Here is a 23824-nt window from a genome sequence, read left to right as displayed (position 1 = left end):
ATCGTTTCAGAACCGAACAAAAAGCTGACTGAGGGAGGAGGATAGGTCCAAGACAAAAGGAAAGACGTATCCCTACTCTTCAGGAGTAGGGATGTTGGGGTCAAAAACATCAAAATAGAGGCGGGCTACAAAGTGATCGAGCTCAATGCGCTCATACTTGTACCCTGCTATATATCCCCCAATATCCGGATGAGAGAATTCAGAAGAATAACAGAAAGACTGTTAAGTGCCATAACGGGAATAAAAAACTTTGTGATTGTCGGGGACATTAACGCGAAATCGTCTCAATGGGAGTCTTCAAAAACGACGAAAGGGGGGACTTTTGGGACGACTGGATGGTCCCACTTAATATTGTAGCATTAAATAATAAAAAACCAACAGTTTTAAGAGGAAATAGCAGTGAAATTTGTAAAGGGATCTAATAAGAAATGACACTGATTAGTTTTGTGAAGAATATAATTTTCAAATATATGTGTTTGAAAGTACATTCCTACATAACAGAAAGCGAATTATTTTTCTTTTTAACTTTATTAGGTGGTGCACTAGGATTAACCCCTTTATAAAATTCTTTCAACAAATCCATGGCTTCTTCTGCTCTATAACCTCCTTTGACTTTAGTAACAGTTTTCAACACAGTTGAAACATTAAATACGGTTTGTCCACCGAACCTGTCATTTTTACAACCATACACGATTGTGTTGATTTTCAAATCATATAAAGCAGCTGCACACATGATGCAAGGTTCTACCGTAACATAAACACATGTCTTTTCGAAAACATTATGATAATTTAGGTTATTAATTTTGGAATAATGTATTACAGTATCTATACAGTTGATTTCTGCATGTCTTGTAGCGTTTCCAGTTTCATTCACCGTGTTACGTCCCAATGCTACTATTTCATCGTTATAAACAAAAACGCAGCCAACTGGTACCTCTTGAACAGATAGAGCTTCTCTAGCGTAAAAGAATGCTTTATCCATATAAAAAAGCTCAGTTTCTGATAATTCACTTTGTTCCATTTCATTATTTAATTCAAAAATAAATCAAATAAAACTTTTCTTATAAAATTAAAAAAATTGTAACTTAAACAAAATTATACTACTATAATAAAAAAAAAATAAAAATATTTTTGCTGCTTACACATCTATTTGGTAAAATATTGTATTAGTTGATTGTTTTCTAAAAACATTTGTGCTTTTTCATGCCAATTATTGTTATTTACAACTCTTGGACTAGGATGAGGCATGTACAGAACTTTGACATTATCAACTTTGTGTTTTTCCAAGAGGTCTTTGGTTTTCTTTTGTATATAAGTACCTATGGCAATGATAATTTTTGGTTGGAGTAGTCCAATAACTTTTATATACCAATCTTCACACACTGCTTCAAGACTCTTACGAACCTGTGGATAAAAACATTGTTTAAGAAAAGTTCATAAGGCGTATAAATTTTCAGAATAATTTTGATATGAATTGCTTCATAATTTAAACTTAGTTCTTTCAAGTAATTGACAGTGCTGCAGAAAAATTATTTTAGATGAAAACCAACTAGATAAACAATCATTCTACAAATAAAATCTGTCTCTAACAAAATCCTACCTAGAGTTTGTGGTTAGGTTAATATATTTGCACAACATACATCACAATTGGACTGGAATTTTATCTGTTATGAAATATTTAGAATGGTTCAATCTCTTTTTACAAAATTCCATCTTATAGATATAGTAAATAGTTCCTATGTTGTTTCGTTCTTTAAATCAACATAAACTCAGCAGCAAAAAACCAAGGGCAACAACGATCGATTTATTTCGCTGATTGGACTCTGGAGCAATGGGGAACTGTTTTATTCACGGGTTTGTCTCGATTTGGTCTATACTACTCAGACGATCGAGACAGAGTGTGGAGACGACCAGGGGAACGATTTGCTCAATGTACCATTCGTGAATCACGACCTTTTGAAATGAGATCAGTTATGATTTGGGATGGAATTAATTTCCACGCCCAGACTGAACTCATTTTCATAAATAAATGGGGCTCTGATTGCTCGAGGAAGTTCTCCTAGATCCCATTTGTTCCATTTATTGGTGAGTATTACATCTTAATACAAGTGGGAATCACAGTTCTGAATTGGCCTGCACGATCTACCGATATGAATCATTTGGATAATTGCGATAATTTAGGAAGGCGTGTTAGACGCCATCATCCTCCTCCTACTGTCTGAAATCAGCTCCAAATTGTTCTTCGAGAAGAAAGGGATGCTATGCCGGTGGAGGGCGTCCAGAATTTTATTTCTTCGATGCCTGACAGGGTTAAAGCCTTTCGGCGTAGCAGAGGGAGTAATACCCGCTATTAGAATTACATAAATTGTTAGAAAACCTAATAAAAATGAAAAATAAGGTTTTTTTAAAAATGTGTTAATTTATCATTTTTTCTCCATTCCGTATTTTTGTAAATAATTCATAAAAATTATTCACTTTTGACAGATTTTCTTTAAATAACCTATAAATTAATCAATTCTTATCATAAAGACCAAATCTAAGTGTCCGATTTTTTTGCTGTTGACTGTATTTTGTTTACATTCTCAAAAATCACAATTGAACCTTGGAATCAATTAAACACGAACTAAAGATATTTACATCTTCATTTTCACTAGTCTACTAGAATTTAGTTAATTAGTTAAATTTATTATAATTTATCACACTCTATTGAAACTTTACTTGGGTAGATTGTAATTGAGTTAGATTTTTTGAAAAATTTTTTTAAGAGTTCTGATTTAGATCATAAGAGTTTGCCATGCTTGAATAAGTAATATTTTTTGAATTGAAAATTTAATTGAAACATTGAAATATTATCTAATACTCCATCCAACAATAATAATAGAAGATCTTGTCTTTAACCAAGTAAAGTAAATCTGGTTTTCCCGTATTAAGTCGATATTAGATAATTACGATGTACACTGCCGGCCAAAAGTTTAAGACTACGGTAAAACAACAATTATCTATCAATTTTAACGAAACCCCATAAGATAAATGTACAGCTGCATATTCTATTGTTAATATCTGAAGAAGTCATTCTTTTATTTATTATTGGACAATAAACATAATAAATAATAAACAGAACGAAACAATTTTAGAATAAAATACCATTCCTTCAGGTTTGCGATTAATTGGTGATGAATACATTTTCCAACAGGACAATGATCCCAAGCATAGTTCTAAATTATACAGACAGTATTTGGAAGAGAAAGAGTACAAGAGTTGTTAATAAAGTTTGGCCTCCTCAGAGCCAGGATCTCAATCCCATTGAACTTTTGTGAGGTTTTGATAGGAACGCCCATAATTGTGGTCCATCCTCGCGAGAAGAAATATGGAATGGTTTCTATGAAAGTTGGAGCAATATATTACAAGACACTATCAACAAATTGATTGCCTGTATTCAGAGTCTTGTAAAAAAAGTCATAGAATGTAACGCAGGATTTTTTCATGAAAAATCAGTTTAGCTAACTATAGCCATTTTTAGCATAGTTAAAGATTACTGAATGTCAAAAAGTGTTTTATTGGATGATTTAACAGTTTAATTAAACACTTAATATTCTATAGGAGTTTCAGTTAATTTTCCTACTTTAACAAAGGTGGTTTCTAAATTTTGGTCTGCAGTGTATACCCATAGTATACTCCACTGAACTCCAGGTGAAGGAAATGATGAAACAATTATATTAAATATATAAGAATACAACCAAGTTGTAATACAGCTACTAGACACAGCCTTTATATACACAAGAACCAAACTTTAGTTTATTAAAAAAAACCGTCTTTTTTTTTAATCAAAATAGTTTTGCACATTTCTTCATAATTTCAAAGCACTAGCGTAACATTTTAATTAAATATATAATTCTATTTCTTCGAAATACCTTTATATTTTTAATATCGGCAGGAGTTACATTACATCCATTCTGTTTCATTAATGCAATTGGACAAAAGTTCAGAATAAATGCATTTTTGAAAAATATATCCGGAGTACCACATAAATTTTTGAAAAAGCCCCAAAATCTTTCCCCACTCTGTTCTTTTCGAGGAGAATCAAAACCTAATATTTTTCTATTAGGACATTCTACTTCTGGTTTGGTAACAATTCCTTCAATTTGTAGAAACTCTCTAACACATTTTGGATCACCAAAAGGTACTCCTGTTTGGCACATTCCAAAAGGACCAGGATTCATCCCAACAAAAAGAATCATTTTATTTGAAGAGCAATATTTTCTTACATATTTTTCATAGGTATCAAAAGCATATACTAGTGGATTATAAATGTATTCAATTGGTACTGTTTTTAAGTCTAATGTTTTTAATGTTTCATTTAAATCTCGTTGCAATTGCAATATTTTATCACCAACTGTTTCGGTAGTTACAAGTGGACCAGTTATGAAATATTTGGATGTTACAGCAGAATTATGTGTTTGTATAGATATATTTGAATTATTGTCAGAACATTTAATTTTATGTTCATTATCATCATTTCCCATTAATTTGCGTTTTAACATCTTACACTTTATTATAATAAACCTCTCATAAATATTGTAAGTTTATTGGATGGAAACTAAAAAATAAAAGTAATTTTCTACTTACTAGTTTTATGTTTAATTAAGATTTTAACTTACATTTTAAATGCGACTGTGAAATAAAAATGTTTATTCAGTACAATATGTTTATATCTCAAAATTAAACATTCATTTATAGGTTATTACTTTCTTAAAACGTTAACAGCGCAAGATCTAGATGTAGTAGGTTTGATTACATTCTTCAAAAAAAGAAGCAATAGTTAACCTTACATTAATAGGGTCAAAACTTTAATTCGTTCGGCGTGTATGTAAATAAATATTTTAAATATGCCGGAAATTAGAGTTACACCTCTCGGTGCAGGTCAAGATGTCGGAAGAAGTTGTCTCCTCTTATCAATGGGTGGTAAAAATATAATGTTAGATTGTGGAATGCATATGGGGTACAATGACGAGCGAAGATTTCCAGACTTCAGTTACGTTTGTGATGGTCCGATTTCTGCATTTATAGATTGTGTTATAATTTCTCATTTTCATTTAGATCATTGTGGAGCTTTACCTTACATGTCTGAAATGATAGGATATACAGGACCGATTTATATGACCCATCCAACGAAAGCAATAGCACCAATTCTATTAGAAGATATGAGGAAAGTATCCGTAGAGAAAAAAGGCGAACAAAATTTTTTCACGTCCCAAATGATTAAGGATTGCATGAAAAAAGTAATAGCAGTTACTTTACATCAATCTGTTATGGTAGATAGTGATATAGAAATCAAAGCATATTATGCTGGTCATGTCCTAGGAGCAGCTATGTTTTGGATTAAAGTAGGAAATCAATCTGTAGTATATACAGGAGATTATAATATGACCCCAGATAGACATTTAGGTGCTGCTTGGATAGATAAATGTAGACCTGATTTATTAATTTCTGAATCAACATATGCTACTACAATCAGAGATTCAAAACGTTGTCGTGAGAAAGACTTTTTAAAAAAAGTACATGAATGTGTAGATAGAGGAGGGAAAGTACTTATACCAGTATTTGCTCTTGGGAGGGCTCAAGAACTCTGTATACTACTGGAGACTTATTGGGAAAGAATGAATTTAAAAGCCCCTATTTATTTTGCTCTAGGTTTGACAGAAAAGGCTAATAATTATTATAAGATGTTCATTACCTGGACTAACCAAAAAATTAGAAAAACCTTTGTGCAAAGGAATATGTTTGATTTTAAACACATTAAAGCTTTTGATAAACAATTTATCGATAATCCTGGCCCTATGGTAGTGTTTGCTACCCCTGGAATGCTTCATGCTGGATTGAGTTTACAAATTTTCAAGAAATGGGCTCCAAATGAGAATAACATGATAATAATGCCAGGTATGCTGAAAAATATCCTAAATTGAGTAATACTAGCTTTATTCTTTAGGTTTTTGTGTGCAAGGAACTGTTGGTCATAAGATTCTGAATGGTGCTAAAAAAGTCGAGTTTGAAAATAGATTAATTGTAGAAGTAAAAATGTCTGTGGAATATATGAGTTTTTCTGCTCATGCAGATGCCAAAGGTATAATGCAACTTATACAACATTGCGAACCAAAGAATGTTATGTTGGTACATGGAGAAGCTGCAAAAATCGAATTCCTTAAAGAAAAAATACAACAGGAATTTTGTATAAAGTGTTTTAATCCAGCAAATGGAGAAACTTCTGTGATATCAACTTCTGCTAAAATACCTATAGATGTGTCATTACCTTTACTAAAAGCTGAAGCAAAAAAGTGAGTATTTTATTGCAATTTCATTGAATTGAAATTTTTTGAAATTGTTACTGTTCTAAACTCAATAGATTGCTATTTTAATTGTTAAACTAATATATCTACTTAGAGAGCAGGCTTTAGGGAAAGGATAGAGCAGAAACATAGATTAGCTAAGTAATCTGTAGACTATTTTTTAACTTATTTATTGAATATAATGATAAAAATCCGAAATAAAAAACAAAATCAAAAGAAATAATGGATTAAAAATACACACATAAGAATATTAGTCTGTGGTACCTGCCAATGCCAGTACCATATCAAGGTGCAATCCTCTCTTTCCCTTCCTTGGAGGGGCTTCATGGAGATTGGGGAAAACTGTTTGGCAGAGATATGATATTTTATAACACCAGTTAAAATCTTACATTTACAGCTGGTGCAGAAATTCTTACTGAACTAAAATATGCATCCATTATTCATTTAGGGTTTCTCTCCTGGCATGTAGTGTATTCTTAGTATTTTTGAGTATATTGTTAAAGACAACATGTTTTATTGACCTGTTAGCTTATAACTTGATATGTTCAATTTCTCTATTTGGATAAGCAATAGTTTCTTTTTGTCATTCTTATAATAATTAGTTATTTTATGTCGTTTAACCTTGCAGACTATTTTTACATATTATAATATGCATTGCAGACTATTGAAAAAATTCTGCTTCTGGAGGATACAAATTTCTAAATAGCCAATCACTACTATTTTTTATGCTACTGGAGAATAGAAGTAATGTTCACATCTATAATATAGCCACCAATTCTTTTAATGTATATTATATCATTGATAGTGTTCACATTCTGTGAATATACAGGGTGTTCTTAGAACAACCGACAGAGAGCAATGGCGTATAGGTAAAAGTTAAATGGTTTCGAAGTTGGGCCAAAAATTTATTTCTAACCCTTCAACTTTAAAATACGAAAGTCCAATAACCAGAGACATACTTTCAACGATGTTAAAATGTTAAAAAACATTCAAGAGTTAGATATGAATTTATTCATTAAATTTGACTATTTATAGTTCAGTTCTAGTAATTAAGTTGTTATAATTTTTTGAATAAGTAGAAAATTCTTATGGAGGCAACTTGGTATAGAGTTAAATTACCCCCAATTGTTATATTTGATCTCTTCTGTACGCCTATACTCTGTATTGGTTCTTATGTGAAACATAACATGTGAAATTTAAATTCTATTTTCCTATAGCGCTGAAAGTAGCACCAATAGGGTTCTCTTATGGTCCGGTTATTCTGAAAACTATCCTGTTCACATCCTTACAGTTGCACCAGTATTTAGTATTATTAGGATTTGTAGAAGGTGTATACAATAGTTTTTTTTTTTTTCATTTTATTGTGGGTATTGATTTTAATTTTTCAGGGATTTAACTATTATCATTTATGAGTTTTTCTTCCGAACTTGCTGTTATATTTCTTTAGAATGTTTGTTATATTAATCGATTTAGACATATTGTATGAGAAAAACATTTGAAGTACTGTTATACACAAATATGACTTTCTGAAAACAATTTGGAGTAAATTGTACAGGAAGCAAACTGTATTTAAAAAAAAATAAAATGCTACATATCATACAAGTTAACATATATCTGAATTACTTCTTACAATGATGAAAAATTTCTAACTTCCCAAATTTCATTTTCAGAAATGCAGTAACACCTATAAAATAAAATTTACTCACAAATTTTTGAGGAATGTAATCATATTTTCAATACTCTTCATTAAGACAAATTTCAATAAAACTCAATTAAATGTGTCTAAATAATTTTTGGTGTTTCTGTAGGTTTTTTTTCACTCAAATCTAGACTATAGACAGTTCCTGACAAAGCATTACCCCTTACAATTGGGTCGGTGATTAAGTTTAATTATAATTGAAATTAACTTTAAAACACTAGTGATCCACCTATAGAGGATATTAAGTTTAAATTTTGTTTGTCATATCCCAACCAATTTACACAAAACTTTCTCTAATAATACACCTAAACTTTTCCATTGAAAATCACATTTATCTTTTAGATAGGTAACAACTACATGAAAGTTTATTTAGTAGTTTCCAAACATATTGTTGGCTATTTTTAACTGATCTCTCGAAATTTGCTAATTAATTTGTTTTAGGTTCAGCAGTATGGCTCCTGATCCAAAGAGAAAACGTACTTTGCATGGAGTCCTTGTAATGAAAGATAATGGAATGTGCCTGATGGATGTTGATGAAGCATGTAAAGAAGCCGGAATTAACAGACACGTTGTCAGATTTACATCAACTGTAAACATTATTGATTCAGGACCAGCATTAGGAACTGCTCATAAATTATTGTTATTTATACAAGATAAATTGCCAATTTGTTCAATAGTGTTTTCAGAAGGGGAGATTTCCGTTGAATCGGTGTTAGTTAAAGTTGAAGGTGATGATGATGATGATCAAAAAAGTGTATATGTGTCATGGACTAATCAAGATGAAGAAATAGGCAGTCAGATATTGAATATCATAAATCATATAAAACAATTTTAGATAACGTTTTTTTTTATTTATAGGAATCTTAATACATATTTTAATATATGTGTTATTTTTTTTAATTATAATTAATATTCCTGAATTGAAATTGGATGAATGAAGGCAGTGTCTGATTGATAATGATATAATTTTATAAATATAAATGACAATTTTAGGTATTATCAAAAATACACCTTATATCTGACTGCAGTTTAATGACACAAAGGCGCCATTTATATAGTGATAAGTCTTAACTCCTAAAGAGTCCATATATGGGACTCATTGGCTCTGTTCATTGTTATTGGCTAAGTTTCTCAAAAATCTTTTGTGGATAAAATAGTGAATTTTATACCATATATAATGTAAAGTGAACTTGACAAAAATGGAGTTTTGCTTCTTCCGCTGCAGCTTCTACCCAATGTCCTTTTCCAGTCTCTACACTCACATATTATCTACAGTCGGATATACTGTCTCCATGTATTACCATAGCTGGATAAATATTTCTCACGTCTCGTTGTCAGAGATACCCGCATATATGCATGGCCAAAACTTCCTGTTTTTAGTCATGACAAAATTGAACTTTTGCTACTTCTACTGCAGCTACTGTTTGTAGCCTCTATTGATCAGTTCATGTTTTAAGCTGCCTTCAATGGCTTAGGTGATGTTTCTGGCTATATTTATTATCAAGGAGTATAAAAAAGTTTGTCCAATTAAGATAAAACGTTTTTACTTGTTGCTTTTTCCCTATTGACAGTTATAAGAATATTTCAAATCTCTGAGGTTTTTAAAAGATAGTCAAAATAACCTAAAATATGGAGGGTAGATAGAAGGAGTAGTATCTCCATATATGTAATACTTCTATATGGACAGTTTCTATAAGTGGAAGCTGTTCCAACTAAGGAAGACAGAATGGCAACGATTTCTCTATGCTCCGATGCTCCAGTTTGGTTCTGAGCATTCCAAGCATGTGAAGTATAGATGAAGTGTCTCGAACGAGAGAGAAAATGAATATTGTCGACACCGTGACGTAGAGACGTTTTTTCCCATACCAACTGCCTATATAGGAGTATCTTCATATATGTAATAGTTCTATATGGACAGTTCCTGTAAGTGGAAAGTGCTCTAACTAAGTTAAGCAAATAGTGTATCGTTCTCTTTCTCCTCCGAGCGCTTCAGTTAGTTTTGCGCGCATGAAGCATGCGGAGTATAGATGAAGTGTCTCGAACGAGAAAATGAATATTGTCGGCACCGTAACGTAGGGACGTATTTTCCCATACCATAACAGTTCAAAAACTTTCCATTATAGCGATGGTGGTATGAATGTAGCAATTGTAGATGAATTAAAGTATGCCGAGTAAAGAAATTTGCATAAACAAAATAATACTACTTTGCGTTTTCAATAAAATTCCTGTTCCAATAAAAAGCGCTAAACAGAATGAACGCGAGGATGGCGAAATGTAGACGTTCATAAATAGTAGATACCATGAAAAATGACTTCTCTGAGTGGAGGGCTGATAAAATTTGTACGTGCTCATAAGTGTTCATATAACAATCGGTTGGATACAAGGAAATTAAAATTCGCAGAATATTTAGGGAATCATTTACCTATATTTCCCTAATACTCCTATATGGATAGTTGTCCCTATGTTACGGTGCCAATAATATTCATTTTCTCTATCGTTCGAGACACTTTATCTATACTGCGTATGCTTCATGCGCAGAACTAACTGAAGCGCCCGAGGGAGAGAGAGAACGATACACTATTTGTTTCACTTAGTTAGAACATCTCCAACTTATAGGACGTATCCATATAGAAGTATTACATATATGCTACTTTACGATATATGCAACAACTATTTTAACGCACATCGTACCATCGACATGATTTAAAATCTGTAAATTCGCATATTTTTTATTTAAATTTATAAAGCTAACAATATGGATTCTATTATCGCTTCCATTCCGAAGCCTTTATCGTCTTCTTATGAATTCACTTCAAATTTAAATAATGCGTAAATAATATCCAAACTTTTATAAAATACTTTCTCATTCCGACCATAAATAAACACTTGGAATTTCCTAATAAAAATATTTTTGAAATATAATTCTGTTTTGACAGTAAGTTACAAATATGCTGCAAGCTTTTTTATCGAGGCCAAAATAACGAGTGAATAAGAAGTAAAAAATGACATTTGCAAAAAGCCGAAAAACAGCATAGAAGTTTATTTTATTGTATATATTAAATTATTTATTATTGCGTTAAAAGAAAAATGACTGCTTTCGAAGGTAAACAATATGAAACAATGTTCAAAATTTTTTCTTACAATTCTAAATTTCAGAATTTGGTGTACTTCCTGAAATAGCTAAAGCTTTAGAAGAATTGGATTGGATGTAAGTACAAGTAATTAAATTTTGATTTTATATTAACTATTCCCAACTATTAGCAAACCAATATGCATGTAACAGATGTCTTCGGAGTTGAAAATAATATAAAAAAATCAAATCAAACTAAAATCTTTTCTTAATTATAAAACTACTTTTTTATTTACATATCCAAAACTGTTTTGTTTAAACGTAAAAGAAATTTTAGTATAATTTTTCATACTTTAAGGTTACCAACTGATATCCAAGCTGAAGGAATTCCTTTAGTACTTGGCGGAGGTGATGTGCTCATGGCAGCAGAAACTGGTAGTGGAAAAACAGCTGCATTTTGTCTTCCAGTTATTCAAATTGTATGGGAAACTATAAAAGATATTCAATCTGGTAAGACAGCCAAAGAAGCTAAAGCAAGCTTGTGTAAGTACCATTTTTAAGAATATTACAGAAATAGAAATGCACATTTTGATCTATTCCAAGATTAATTTGATAGTAACAAATATTGAAAATACTTTACAAAAAAAATTCTATTGTAAAAATTTTATTAAAATTCATATAATTCTTGAAGCTCAGCCATGGATAATGTCAACTTTGGACAGAGGAAATGCTATAGCGGTTTCTCCTGATGGTAAAAGAGTTCAGTCAAGAGAACAGAGAGATTGGAATGGTGTTCGTTGCACTAGAGGAGTCAAATCAGGAAAGTGGGGCTTTGAGGCTACTGTCACAGATGAAGGACTTTGCAGAGTGGGGTGGTCTACTCTACAGGCAAGTTTGGATCTAGGTACTGATAGGTACGTTTGTAAACTGAACCATAAATTATTCATAATATTTCCACACAAAAAATTACAATAAGTAGAGAGCCCTCCCTGGCAGACCCATACCTCCTCAGGTAGGAGCTATGTTATAGGTCAAGGTCATGTTCTTAGAATTAATTACTGCAGGTGTTTAATATACTGCCCTCCAAATTTAAAGTTTTAAAATTCCAAAATGGCAGTTTTAAGAAAAACTTGATTTTTTTTGTATACTATGATGAAGAAATACATAAAATACTTGTTTTTATTTATTTAATTGCATTTTGGTTCTTATATAATGAATTATGGCTCTTACTGCATTGGGCTTAGCAACCTTTGATCAGCTGCTAAATCTTAAAATCGAAAAAAGTAACTTTACTGCGTGTTTAGAATTAGGACGGCAGTATACCCATTTTATTTAATACAATAATAAATGATATAATTTATTATCTTGAATTTATTTTCATTATTTCGTACATCAGTTTAGTTATAAATTTAAGAAAAATAAGAGACCAAATCTATGCTGTAATAAACGGGATAAAAATATATCCACCTTATATCCACTGGTGTATAATTATCAAGTCAATGAATTACTTTGTGTGAATATGCATACAAAATTAAGGAATCTTTATTGAAGGTTCTTTCATTCAATAAAAACATCACCGGTTCTTATAAATTTGCTTTAATTATGAATTTAAGAAAATTTAGTCGTTCTGATCAAGTCAATACATTGTAGTAAACGTGATACAAAATATGTCTTTTGATGAATTAAGAATTTTATCAATTTATATAATAAATTAAACGTGGTAAAAAATAAACACGTCAGTTCCCCAACATAAGTTGATAAACTTATGCTCTAAAAGTATCATTAGAACTAGCAAAGTCAAAATAAATTGCTAGCTCATAATAAAAGTTGATTATAAATATACTGTAATAAATGCTTACAAAACTAGCCTACATAAGGTTATATACCTTTTTAAATATACAGGGTGGTAATATATTTATAGGATGCATTCTGTTATTGTTCACTACAATCTATTTATTACGGTAAGTAAAAGATTTGTAACATTTTGATGAGTATAATAGATATTTTTAAATCATACGACATGCGATTGATATGATTGTATGCAGTTCGGTATTATAATCATTTTGAAAAATATATTTTTTGTTTCTTATAAATTGATTTTACAATATTTGAATATAGATAAAAATAATTGTTTCAAGATCTCAGACGTTCAAATAGTTCATACACTTGTATTTAGATGATTATGAAGCCATAATTTAATGTTGGAGGAAATGTCTATCAGTGATTTTGAAATCCTTTTGTATATATGTATAAAAAGACTAAGTATGTATAATTTTATTTTGTAAAAGGGAATCTGAGGATATGAAGTATTCAGTGGAGTAAAAGAAAATTGTCTTTTAAATCTGAAATTTGTGTTACATCAATCAATTTATATGATCATTAATTTATCACCTCATAATCATTGAAAACCGAAGCCGAATCCTGAAAGGAAACTGAAAAAAACATTGCATAAATGTATTATTTCGAAAAGAGGTTTACTCATCTTTGACATGGTAGTAAGAAGCATATTGTTCTTTTTTTAGAAACGGCTTTGGATTCGGAGGAACAGGCAAAAAATCTAATAATAAACAATTTGATAACTATGGGGAACCATTTGGTAAAAATGATGTTATCACCTGTCTTTTGGATGCAGATAACGGACAGATAAAGTTTTTTAAAAATGGTGTTGACTTGGGAGTTGCTTTTTGTGCTGATAAAAAAATTGTTAGTCAAGGTCTATTTCCGGCTGTTGTTTTAAAAGTAAGTCCAATGATACTAGTACCAGGTGATAATTTTCTTTAGCTCAAAACACTCATTATGGTGTAAAATAACAAATACTTCTATTCTAATATAACATTTTACTGGAATACCAGCTGGTAATGTGAGAAACTAATGGATGAAGTGTCTAAAATATGTCGTTTTGATTGCCATAGGGAATTATTTGTGTAGCAATTTAACGAATTTTGATCCTAAGCATTTGGTTTTTCATTATTAATAATCATAAAATTTTCAGAATGCAGAAATGGAATTCAATTTTGGAAATAAACAGTTTAAGCATAGCTTGCCCGATGGATATAAACCTATAATGTCAGCTACTGGAGATACTCTAGTGAAAAATACAAACGGTGAAAGTGGTGCTGGTCAAGTTACCAAACTTGTAAACAACGCACCCCAAGCCATCATTATTGAGGTAAGTATTCTAACTGATAATAATTATTAGACGACAGCCCCTAATTCATTTTAGCCATCTAGAGAATTGGCTGAACAAACTAGTGAACAGATAAAAAAATTCAAAAAATATCTCAAAGATCCCGAAATCAGAGAAGTTCTTGTGATAGGAGGTGTACAGGTAAAATCCCAAATTTCACAACTTCAAAATGAAGGTGCTGATATCATAGTTGGAACGCCTGGTCGTTTAGAAGATCTAATTCAAGGAGGTATGTCTTAATGAATTTTTTTATATATACTTAATTTTAATATTAATTCACACTTACTCTTCAGGTTATTTGTCATTGGCAAACTGTAGATTTTTCATTCTGGACGAAGCAGATGGGTTGTTAAAACAAGGTTACACCAAATTTATTGAAACATTACATCAACAAATGCCCAAAGTTACGGCGGATGGAAAGAGGTTACAAATGATTGTTTGTAGTGCCACTTTGCATGATTTTGAAGTTAAAAAAATGGCTGTGAGTATATAATTTCATTTACAGTTACAAATATGAACAAATCATTATTGTATATTTGTACAGTTTATAATACATGAAGCCTCAATCAAATAATAGAATTCTGATAAGTTTACAATAGAAACATCATATCATCTCAGAAATTTTAATTAAAATTGACTAAGCTTTATAACAATTATGTTCTGTCCTGGTGGGGTCTCAATCCTCATACTCAAGAATGTAATGGAAACTTAATAAAAGACCTATCTAAATTGAGGAGTGGGGCCCATTAGATCGAAGAGTTACTCTTACTCTAAGTTGCTCAAGGTAAAAAATCTTCCAACACTACAAAATAAATCAATAACATGGTAAGATTTTCCAGTAAATTACAATGTGCTATCATTTTTCAAAATAATACAATCTACTTGTACTCCTAGAACCTGATTAGACGTAGAGAGAAACAGCAATAATCTTTTTTAGGGAAAATTAATGTACTTTCCTACTTGGGTCGATCTTAAAGGTGAAGATGCTGTGCCGGAAACTGTTCATCATGTGGTAGTAAAGGTAGATCCACAAAACGACAAATCCTGGCATAACTTAAGAAGGCACATCAATACAGATGGAGTTCATGCACGAGATAACGTTAGACCTGGAAATAATAGTCCAGAAACATTAAGCGAAGCTGTTAAATTGCTAAAAGGTAAGGTATTTATATGTTGAAGCAATAAACAGAAGATCGTAGTGATAAAAAGTACCAGAATTTTTATACATGTTCTATAAATCAGGATTGAATAGGTTCAAGTGAAATAGAAATTTTTTTTATTTTACACAAACTTTTTATCTTATTTTATCTTCTGCAAAGTGTATTATTAAATTTGGTCATATTTCTAACAAAATGTGCCAATTATTTGTTGCTTGGTAATTTTCATTTAAAAAAATTTTTTCTAGGTGAATATTGTCTAAATGCGATTGACAAGCACAAGATGGATAGGGCCATAATATTCTGTCGTACAAAATTAGATTGTGACAATTTAGAAAGATATATGAAGCAGATCGATAGAAATAATTATTCATGCGTATGCTTACATGGTGATAGAAAACCACATGAACGTAAAGCTAATTTGGAAATGTTCAAGAAGAATCAAGTTAAATTTCTAATTTGTACTGACGTCGCCGCTAGAGGAATCGATATAAGTGGTTTACCTTTTAGTAAGTATTTTTTTTTATAATAATAGATGAAAGACTAAAAAATTTAGTGGAACTGGAAATAGGGGAGAATCAAAAAGGTTTTAGACAGACTCTAAAAAAACAAAATATCAGTCAAATTCTATTTCGATAGTCTGAAAAAGAGAACAATAAAGAGTGTAGAAAAACTGAAAGTAATGATTGGTGGTGGTAATAAAACAAGAGCTCAAAAGGAGGTTTGTGAAATTTTCAATAATAAATACCTTGATCAACACATTTCTCAGTCTACAATTGGCACAATTGAAAAAAAGTTTCTTGAAACTGGACATGTAAAAAATATTGTAAACCAGGTAGGACTTTTTCCTGATGTTAATCATCCAGATAGATCGATCTATTTACTACCAACCAGATGGAGATCAAATAAAAAATTTCAACGTTGCCATTTTAAAAAACTTTTGAACAGTTTTATTTTAAGTCCTTAACCTGCAACATCATTCGAAATTTATTTTTTCTTTTGATGTTTCATATTATTTGAATACTTTATTCAAGTTTTTAAGGATTTTTTATTGTAATTAATGATTTTGATTTTAGTAATTAATGTAACACTACCAGATGAAAAATCGAATTATGTGCATAGAATCGGTCGTGTAGGAAGAGCTGAAAGAATGGGTCTTGCAATAAGTTTAGTTAGCACTGTACCAGAAAAGGTATGTGTTTTTCACAAATTAACGAAAAGTTCAAGAGTATTTATGGTTAATACTGTTGTAGGTGTGGTATCATGGTGAGTGGTGTCCCTCGAGAGGAAAAAATTGTTCGAATACAAATTTGGTTGAACAAAAAGGATGCTGTATATGGTATAATGAACCTCAGGTATGAGATCTCCATAAAATTCATTAGTCAACCACTTTGGCTACTTTACAAACTGTATATTTCAATACAACCTTTTTGTTAGTTGAGGTTGGTTGAAAAATCATTTTAAATGAAGGATTTTTGTTTTCGTCATACTCAGTCTTGAGTTGCCATCTGTTCTATCTGTAAATTCTTCTGTAGGTGTTTAAGCAATTTACTTTGTCAAATTAATTGAAAATGTGATTTCAACTCAAATCTAGAATGTTATTTTGCCAACATACGATGCTTGTTCATAAAATGAGGTTCCCAACGAATGTTCACAATGAAAAAAATATTTATTAGCATACATATTTGGAAAGTTTATACTTCCCTTTATTTTTTGAAATAGTCGTCATTTAGACCAATGCATTTTTCGATGCGTACCTTCTTTATGTCTGAATCGTAGAAGTCTGCCGCCGCGCCATAAAGATAGTTTAAAATCTCTCCTTTCAACTCCTTGGCGGTTGACGCACCACCAAGTGTTTCTTTTAATTCAAGGAAGAGATCGTAATTATTGGGGGCCAAGTCTGAGCTGTAAGTGGGGTATGAGACAGTATTCTATCCAAATCTGTACGTCCGTCTTTGAACTCTGCACCATTTGCTCATATATTGCACACTCATGCACTTTCTCCACCTCAGATCTTTGGGAACATCATTTTATAGACAACACTCAATATAGCCCAGAGTGATTTAAGAAGTTTAGCTCAGTTGAGTAGTGGAAATAAATGGAAATATGTTATATGATTCATCACTTTAATGGAAGATATATATTTTTTAGTTTATAGCTGATATTGAAGAACACTTGAATGTGACAATTCAAGAAATTGGTCCCGATATGGAAGTACCGCAAGACGAATTTGAGGGAAAAGTAATATATGGAGAAAAAAGAAAAAATATGGGTTCTCTTTACCAAAATCACACTGCCCAAATGGCACCTATCGTTAAAGAGTTGTCTAAATTGGAAAGTTCCGCTCAGTTACTTTATGTCAAACGACACTTGTCTAAATTAGCCAGAACATGCTGAAAATTAAATCTAAGAAATATTTTAAATAGAATGATTTCATTAACAATTGTATTCACATTACCTAATGTAATTTAACTAATATATGTATATATATATATATATATATGTATATATATATATGTATATATATATATATATATATATATATATATATATATATATATATATAAATGTATGGTTTACAATTTTAAGTAAAACGTTTCATCTTAAAAAAATAATTTTTTATCTCCACATTTCTCCATTTTATTACATAATATTTATTAGTAGCTAAAACAAATATTCTAGAGGCCAATTGGTTGGTTCAAGAGCCGATGGACTTTCAACGAAGCTTTGGGGCAGAAACACTTTCAGAAGAATTAATTTTTGCTGCTCAAATGAGTTTACGGTCTTTGGGTTAAGTTGAAGCATCTAAAATTGTCAGGGAAGAGACAACAAATTTACCCAAAAGAGCAGCCAAATACAGGCTGGCAAGAAATTTGAAGAAGCTGAAAAAAACAACTTTCTGGGAGAGAAGCTTTGTCGATGTTCATTGAAGCCAAACTTGCTAGATATCAATACAATATAATAAGATTAAACAATAAGTTCAAGTTTTCATCTTATAAAAAAATGCAACTTGCCAAAAAAGAGTGGTACCCACCAAAGAACATATTACTGTTACAGATATTATTGCTGAGATTAAATTGCAGGCTTTACTTAATCACACAGTCAATCTATTAGACTATTAGATGTTCAGAAAGAAGTTTTGGAAGCCTAAAAAATGGATACTTTAAATAATTTGAAGCTAATATGTAAGTGGGTCTTGTCACAAATGTTCTTCTTTTGGCCCTATTGCTAAAGACTCTAGTATCTTCATTGTATACCTTGTACCCATATGATTTCTCTCAAATAATCCAGGAGAGCAGCAGCAATTAATTATTTGGCGAAATGAAAGACCTTCATCAACGCGATACTGCACACCAAGTAAGTTTATTTTTCAACATAAAACTACAGAATTAGCAGAAAACGAAGTTAAAAAAATGCGCCAACAAAATGAATTACTAAAGCAAGTGACATATCACATGAATAACATAGAAATACATGTTACACTTGTTATGCTTTTTACAATGGTTGTTTGAATACATTTGTATTCAAACAACAAATACAAATTGTAGTACAAAAGAACTACTGTTATATTTGTCATAAGGAAATCAACTTCAAAATGCTTAAAAATTAATTTGCGGTACAAAAGAAATACTTTTATGTCTGAATGTTTAGATAAACAATATTCACTTAATCTTAATCCTTATCCCTCAATATATTTCCTGTCTTCTTCAAGATTATTCAACCTAAAGATATTTAAACAAATTGTAGCAATTTATTTAATAATCACAGTAGAAACTCATCTAGACTGTAAAGCTGCTACATTATTTAATATTTCGGTCTGTACATTCGTAATAATTGCATCGCCGCGCAGTTTCATTTGCAATTAACAAAGCCTGTAGGTCACTCGATATCAGGAAATTGGTCTGTTACTTTGTGTTACTAAGTAATCCCAATATTTCAATTGTTTCGTAGTTACCCAGTTGGGCTTTCAGAACTCTTTTAAAAATCTGAGCTGTTATCAAAATTTTATTTGTTCTGTGCGACTAATATTTGGTGTAGAGTCGAGAATTATAGTATAATATTTTACTTTTTTTACAATGACGTTTATTACGAATGTATTTCAAATATATAAAAAAATTTGCTGGATTGATAAAATTAGATGCGGTATGCGGCTATCCATTGTTTTGGTCGCCCACGTGCAGTGCACGCACACTTTCTAAGATCGGCACTTCTAAATATAATCGAGATATTCTTAATAATGACTATTATTAATACTTCATCTAAATTTAAACAACATTTAATTACATTCTCTTAATCATGTTATATAAAAAAATTGAATAGATTGATAAAATATTTGGCTTACTTTCAAATAATGAAATACTAATTACATAAGAAAAAATTAACTTATATATCTGGGTAACTAAAAGCATTTGCTGTAATTCATATTAATTTTAATGCAATTTCATTATATATACTAAAAATCCGTTTTCAGTTAATTCATTATACTTAATATTTTTTACAAACCCCTTCCGGTAAAACTTATTTTTACCAATTAAAACTAGAGTTAGCATCATTTTCTAAGTGAAGACTGTGAAGTAAAATTGAATAGTATGTATTATAATTGTGAATCAACTTACTCAATACAATGACATATTATCATTCATGCATAATTTCCTTACTGATAGAATTTTCAGGGTTACTACAAATGGTAAGCTCCCCTTTCCTCATCCACAAAATACTGGCATCCCTCAAGGTTTAGTATTAAGCTCTACTTCATTTATCTTCACAATAAATGAGCTATGCGACAAATTCCCCTTTCCCGTAAAATATGTCCAATATGCTGATGACCAAATCATTTACTGCCATGGTAAATACCTCTCCTCCACATGCCAACTGCTCCAAAACTCAATAAATCTACTACAAGATGGATCCCCCTTACCTAGGAGTATGATTTTCTCGAAACATCCATGCTGATATGTACAGGGTTCCCAGCAAAATTTGCCTGATAAATTCCCTGACTTTCCCTGACCAAAACTCAAAAAATTTCCTGACCAAAAGGTACGCACAAAATCAGCTTGGATTACTTAATGTTAATAGTAGTATTAATCATTATTATTAGTATTAATTAAATTAATTTAAAAGCATTTTCAATTAGCTTCAGATTGATTTTTATAAAAAATTAATAAAAACTTAGAAAGAGAAAATAAATTTGGTTAATTTGTAGCATAATAAATTGTTATGAGAAAATGAAAAAAAAGCACAAAATACTTACCGAAATCTTCCTTTTAAAATTCAAATAAATAAATTATGATTTCATAAAGGAAAAGAAACGAGAACTGAAGAATGAGACACATTAACAAAAACTAAATTTTTATTTCTTAGCAGTTACTCCAGATTTTACTTTATTTTAGGATTTTCCCTGACTTTTTGAAATTTTTTGTAAATTTCCCTGACTTTTTGAGAATATTTCCAAATTTCCCTGACCATTTTGCAATTCCCTGACTTTCCAGGTCGCTGGGAACCCTGTATAATTCTCTCAAAGAACATCTATTTGCTAACCTCAAATTTTCCTTGATAAGTTTCTATCTATTGTAAATCAGTGCCAAATCCTTGGTAAGACTTTCGATTCTTGAGACAACTGGAATCACTATATTCATGATGTAAAAGGCATTTGCCTGAAGAGGCTGAACATAATTAAAACCTTCAGCTACCTTCAATGGGGCTCCAACGAAACTATACTACTTAGAGTTTACAGAGCTCTCATAAACTTAAAGCTAGACTATATATCTGCTTCCAAGTCTAAAACTAACTTATTGAACCCTGTACACAACACTGCTCTTCGCCTCTGCCTTGCTGCCTTTCGCTCAAACCCCGCTGCTAGTGTCACTGTTGAAGCTGATGAACCACCACTATCCTTAAGACGACAATCTCTTCTCCTGTCATATGCTTCTGAAGTATCTTCAAATCCTTCTAATCTTGTTCAGACGTCACTTATCACTACGACCCTACCTACTAACTCACGAACAATTGTAAATTCTATCCCTCAATTGCTCGCGCCTCTACTGAAAAATACCAACATTTCTTTGACCTGCCCACTTCCTTTACCATAGTGTCCTTGTAGAAAAAGTATTCCTAGAAATTCTACATAAAAAATCCTTCGACCTAATTCTCTATATACGGATGCCTCCAAAACTGAATCCGGTGTCGGTTACGCTGTCACTACAAACCACGAACACATAAGTACTTTCCGGTTACCTTCGACTTATAGTGGTGAACTATACAATAACCATCAGACTTTCAAATTTATCTCTCCTCTTTTTAAACACATCGCCGATTCTCTTTTATCTATATAGTCAATTAAAACCATATTCACCGACCATCCAATAGTCCAACCATTCACGACATTTATCAAACTCTCATTGCTCTTGATATAATAGTGTCTTTCATATTGCTTCCATCGCACACTGGAAACGAATCTGCAGCTCGTCATGCCAAAGAAACCGCAAAGAGTTATACTGAAATTCCACTTCAGCTTGCCAATGATCTGAAGACTAGCTTCAAAAACCTCATTCAAGAATATTGGAGCGATATATGGAGTAAGAGTACTACAACAACCACCCATCTACTTCTCTCCTGCCCCTAAACTTTTCAAATAGGAGAGAAGATGTGATAATAGGAATCAACCATACAAAAGTTACTCACGGCTATTTGATGTCGTCAGAAAGTCGTCCTGTCTGCCAAAGTTGTAACGTTCCTGTGTCTGTTAAGCACATCCTCACTGAGTGCAGAGAATACTCTACCGCTTACTAGCAGTTTGATATGAAAACCAACCTCAAGGAGACACTTAACTGCCTGACAGAAATGAAAAAATCCCAGACTTTCTTAAAGCCACCAAGTTTAATAGATTTTGTAACAGTCCTTTATTTAACAATAGAAAAATAAACATTATGCCAGAACTTTAATAATACCTGTTTAAATTTGAGTAGAAGAAGAAAAATATTGAAGTTGAATATTGCCACATTCTGGCAAATCAAAACTCCAGCCTGTATCACTAGACTTTGTTCCTTCGACAAATTTTCTGTTTCCCAATTACCTTCGCATTTACACTGACGCTTCATAGCCCTCCAATAAACTCGAAGTATTTGTAGTGACAACAACCTCGACTCTTTCTGTCTCTTTCAGGTCTCTCCGATGATGAAGCAGTGTTAACAAAATTTTCGGTAAAATCCTATACTAAAAATGCTGCTCGCAAATTATGCCGTATCTTTTCGAAAAAAGGTTTCAAAACTAAAAGCACAGTTGTCAAACAACTGACTGGAACATACTCTCTGGTTATGTGGACTCCAAATTTTCTAGATTCATAAAACACTAGTCTGGCATCCATTTTTTTCCCTCGGGCATATTAAAAATAAACAAAATAAACTCTGGTCCACTAAAGATTTACGTATATATAAGAAATTGTGAATGATCTAAGAAATAGGACTTCTTCATCGAGCACAATCTCTACTTCACCTGATAACCTTGATAATTAATTTGTGAATCCACTTTCGTATCTTCCTGATGCTAATGCTAACTTACACAGTTTCTTCTAATGGACTTAGATCAAAAATGTTTTCGAGTCTGCCCAATTGCACTTTAAATCACCTTACCACTTTAATCAACGTTTCATTTTCCAATTGCCTTAAGACGGCTATGTTTATACTTCTGCATAAAAATCAAGCACTTAACTATCGCCCAATTGCAGTCCTTCTCACGTTATCTAAGATCATAGAAAAATTGGTCACAAAGGGGCTTTTATCATTTCTGTTTAATTATTTGCGTTTTTAAATAACAAATGCACAAATAATGCTATATTCACCTTCCTATATAATGTCTACTCTAGCCTTAACAGCAAATATTCCACTAAAACAACTTCTTGTGATTTTTCGATTCCTTTGGTTGAGTCAATCATAATATTTTAATTAACAAATTGCAGTACTATAGCTTCAGGAGAACACTTTTCGCATGGTCTCTCGCCAGTCATACCTTACCAACAGAAGTCATCTTGCTAGGGTTGATACAACAATGTCTTTTTGCAAGCCAATAGAATGTGGAGTGCCCCAAGGCTCAGTACTAGGCCCTATTATCTTTCTTCTGTTCATAAACGACACCAGTGGTAAAATATGTCTATTTGCAGACGATATTAGTTTTTCTTGGAGCAACCCTGATCTCACGGAACTTCATAGTTCTATCTAGTGACCTAATCACCCTTAAATCATGGTGCGATTCTAATCTTCTCTGTCTCAATGTTTCTAAAACTGAAGTTTTATCATATAAAAATACATTGCTGCCTTTTTTTATTAAATAACACCACCATTGACGGCGTTGAATCTATAAAATTCTTAGCGC

At 31.5% G+C, this 23824-nt stretch overlaps 4 protein-coding genes across 4 annotated transcripts; 2 read left to right on the top strand and 2 right to left on the bottom strand.

Annotated features, from left to right (window-relative positions):
- Positions 1-438: 438 nt before the first annotated feature.
- Positions 439-1021, bottom strand: LOC130892482 (tRNA-specific adenosine deaminase 2). Its single transcript, XM_057797921.1, has one exon. The coding sequence runs from the start codon at positions 1019-1021 to the stop codon at positions 491-493; it is 531 nt and encodes a 176-aa protein (XP_057653904.1). The 3' UTR covers positions 439-490.
- LOC130892481 (single-strand selective monofunctional uracil DNA glycosylase) lies at positions 439-4762 on the bottom strand. Its single transcript, XM_057797920.1, has 3 exons — positions 4659-4762; positions 3912-4597; positions 439-1404 (listed from the first exon to the last, which is right to left on the bottom strand). The coding sequence occupies exons 2-3, from the start codon at positions 4539-4541 to the stop codon at positions 1147-1149; spliced, it is 888 nt and encodes a 295-aa protein (XP_057653903.1). The 5' UTR covers positions 4542-4597; positions 4659-4762; the 3' UTR covers positions 439-1146.
- A 27-nt stretch (positions 4763-4789) lies between these two features.
- LOC130892480 (integrator complex subunit 11) lies at positions 4790-8924 on the top strand. Its single transcript, XM_057797919.1, has 3 exons — positions 4790-5937; positions 5987-6332; positions 8485-8924. Exons 1-3 carry the CDS (start codon positions 4887-4889, stop codon positions 8876-8878), a joined length of 1791 nt encoding a protein of 596 aa, XP_057653902.1. The 5' UTR covers positions 4790-4886; the 3' UTR covers positions 8879-8924.
- A 2100-nt stretch (positions 8925-11024) lies between these two features.
- Positions 11025-17910, top strand: LOC130892241 (ATP-dependent RNA helicase Ddx1). Its single transcript, XM_057797500.1, has 13 exons — positions 11025-11146; positions 11200-11251; positions 11472-11656; positions 11805-12027; positions 13636-13852; positions 14106-14282; positions 14337-14529; positions 14594-14781; positions 15238-15457; positions 15706-15966; positions 16534-16649; positions 16711-16812; positions 17609-17910. The coding sequence occupies exons 1-13, from the start codon at positions 11131-11133 to the stop codon at positions 17852-17854; spliced, it is 2196 nt and encodes a 731-aa protein (XP_057653483.1). The 5' UTR covers positions 11025-11130; the 3' UTR covers positions 17855-17910.
- Positions 17911-23824: the final 5914 nt, after the last annotated feature.

Source organism: Diorhabda carinulata, chromosome 4 (assembly GCF_026250575.1).
Source record: "Diorhabda carinulata isolate Delta chromosome 4, icDioCari1.1, whole genome shotgun sequence".
Classification (NCBI taxonomy): Eukaryota; Metazoa; Arthropoda; class Insecta; order Coleoptera; family Chrysomelidae; genus Diorhabda; species Diorhabda carinulata.
The sequence above is the reverse complement of the archived record's forward strand: the minus strand, read 5'-3'. Positions and strand labels throughout refer to the sequence as shown.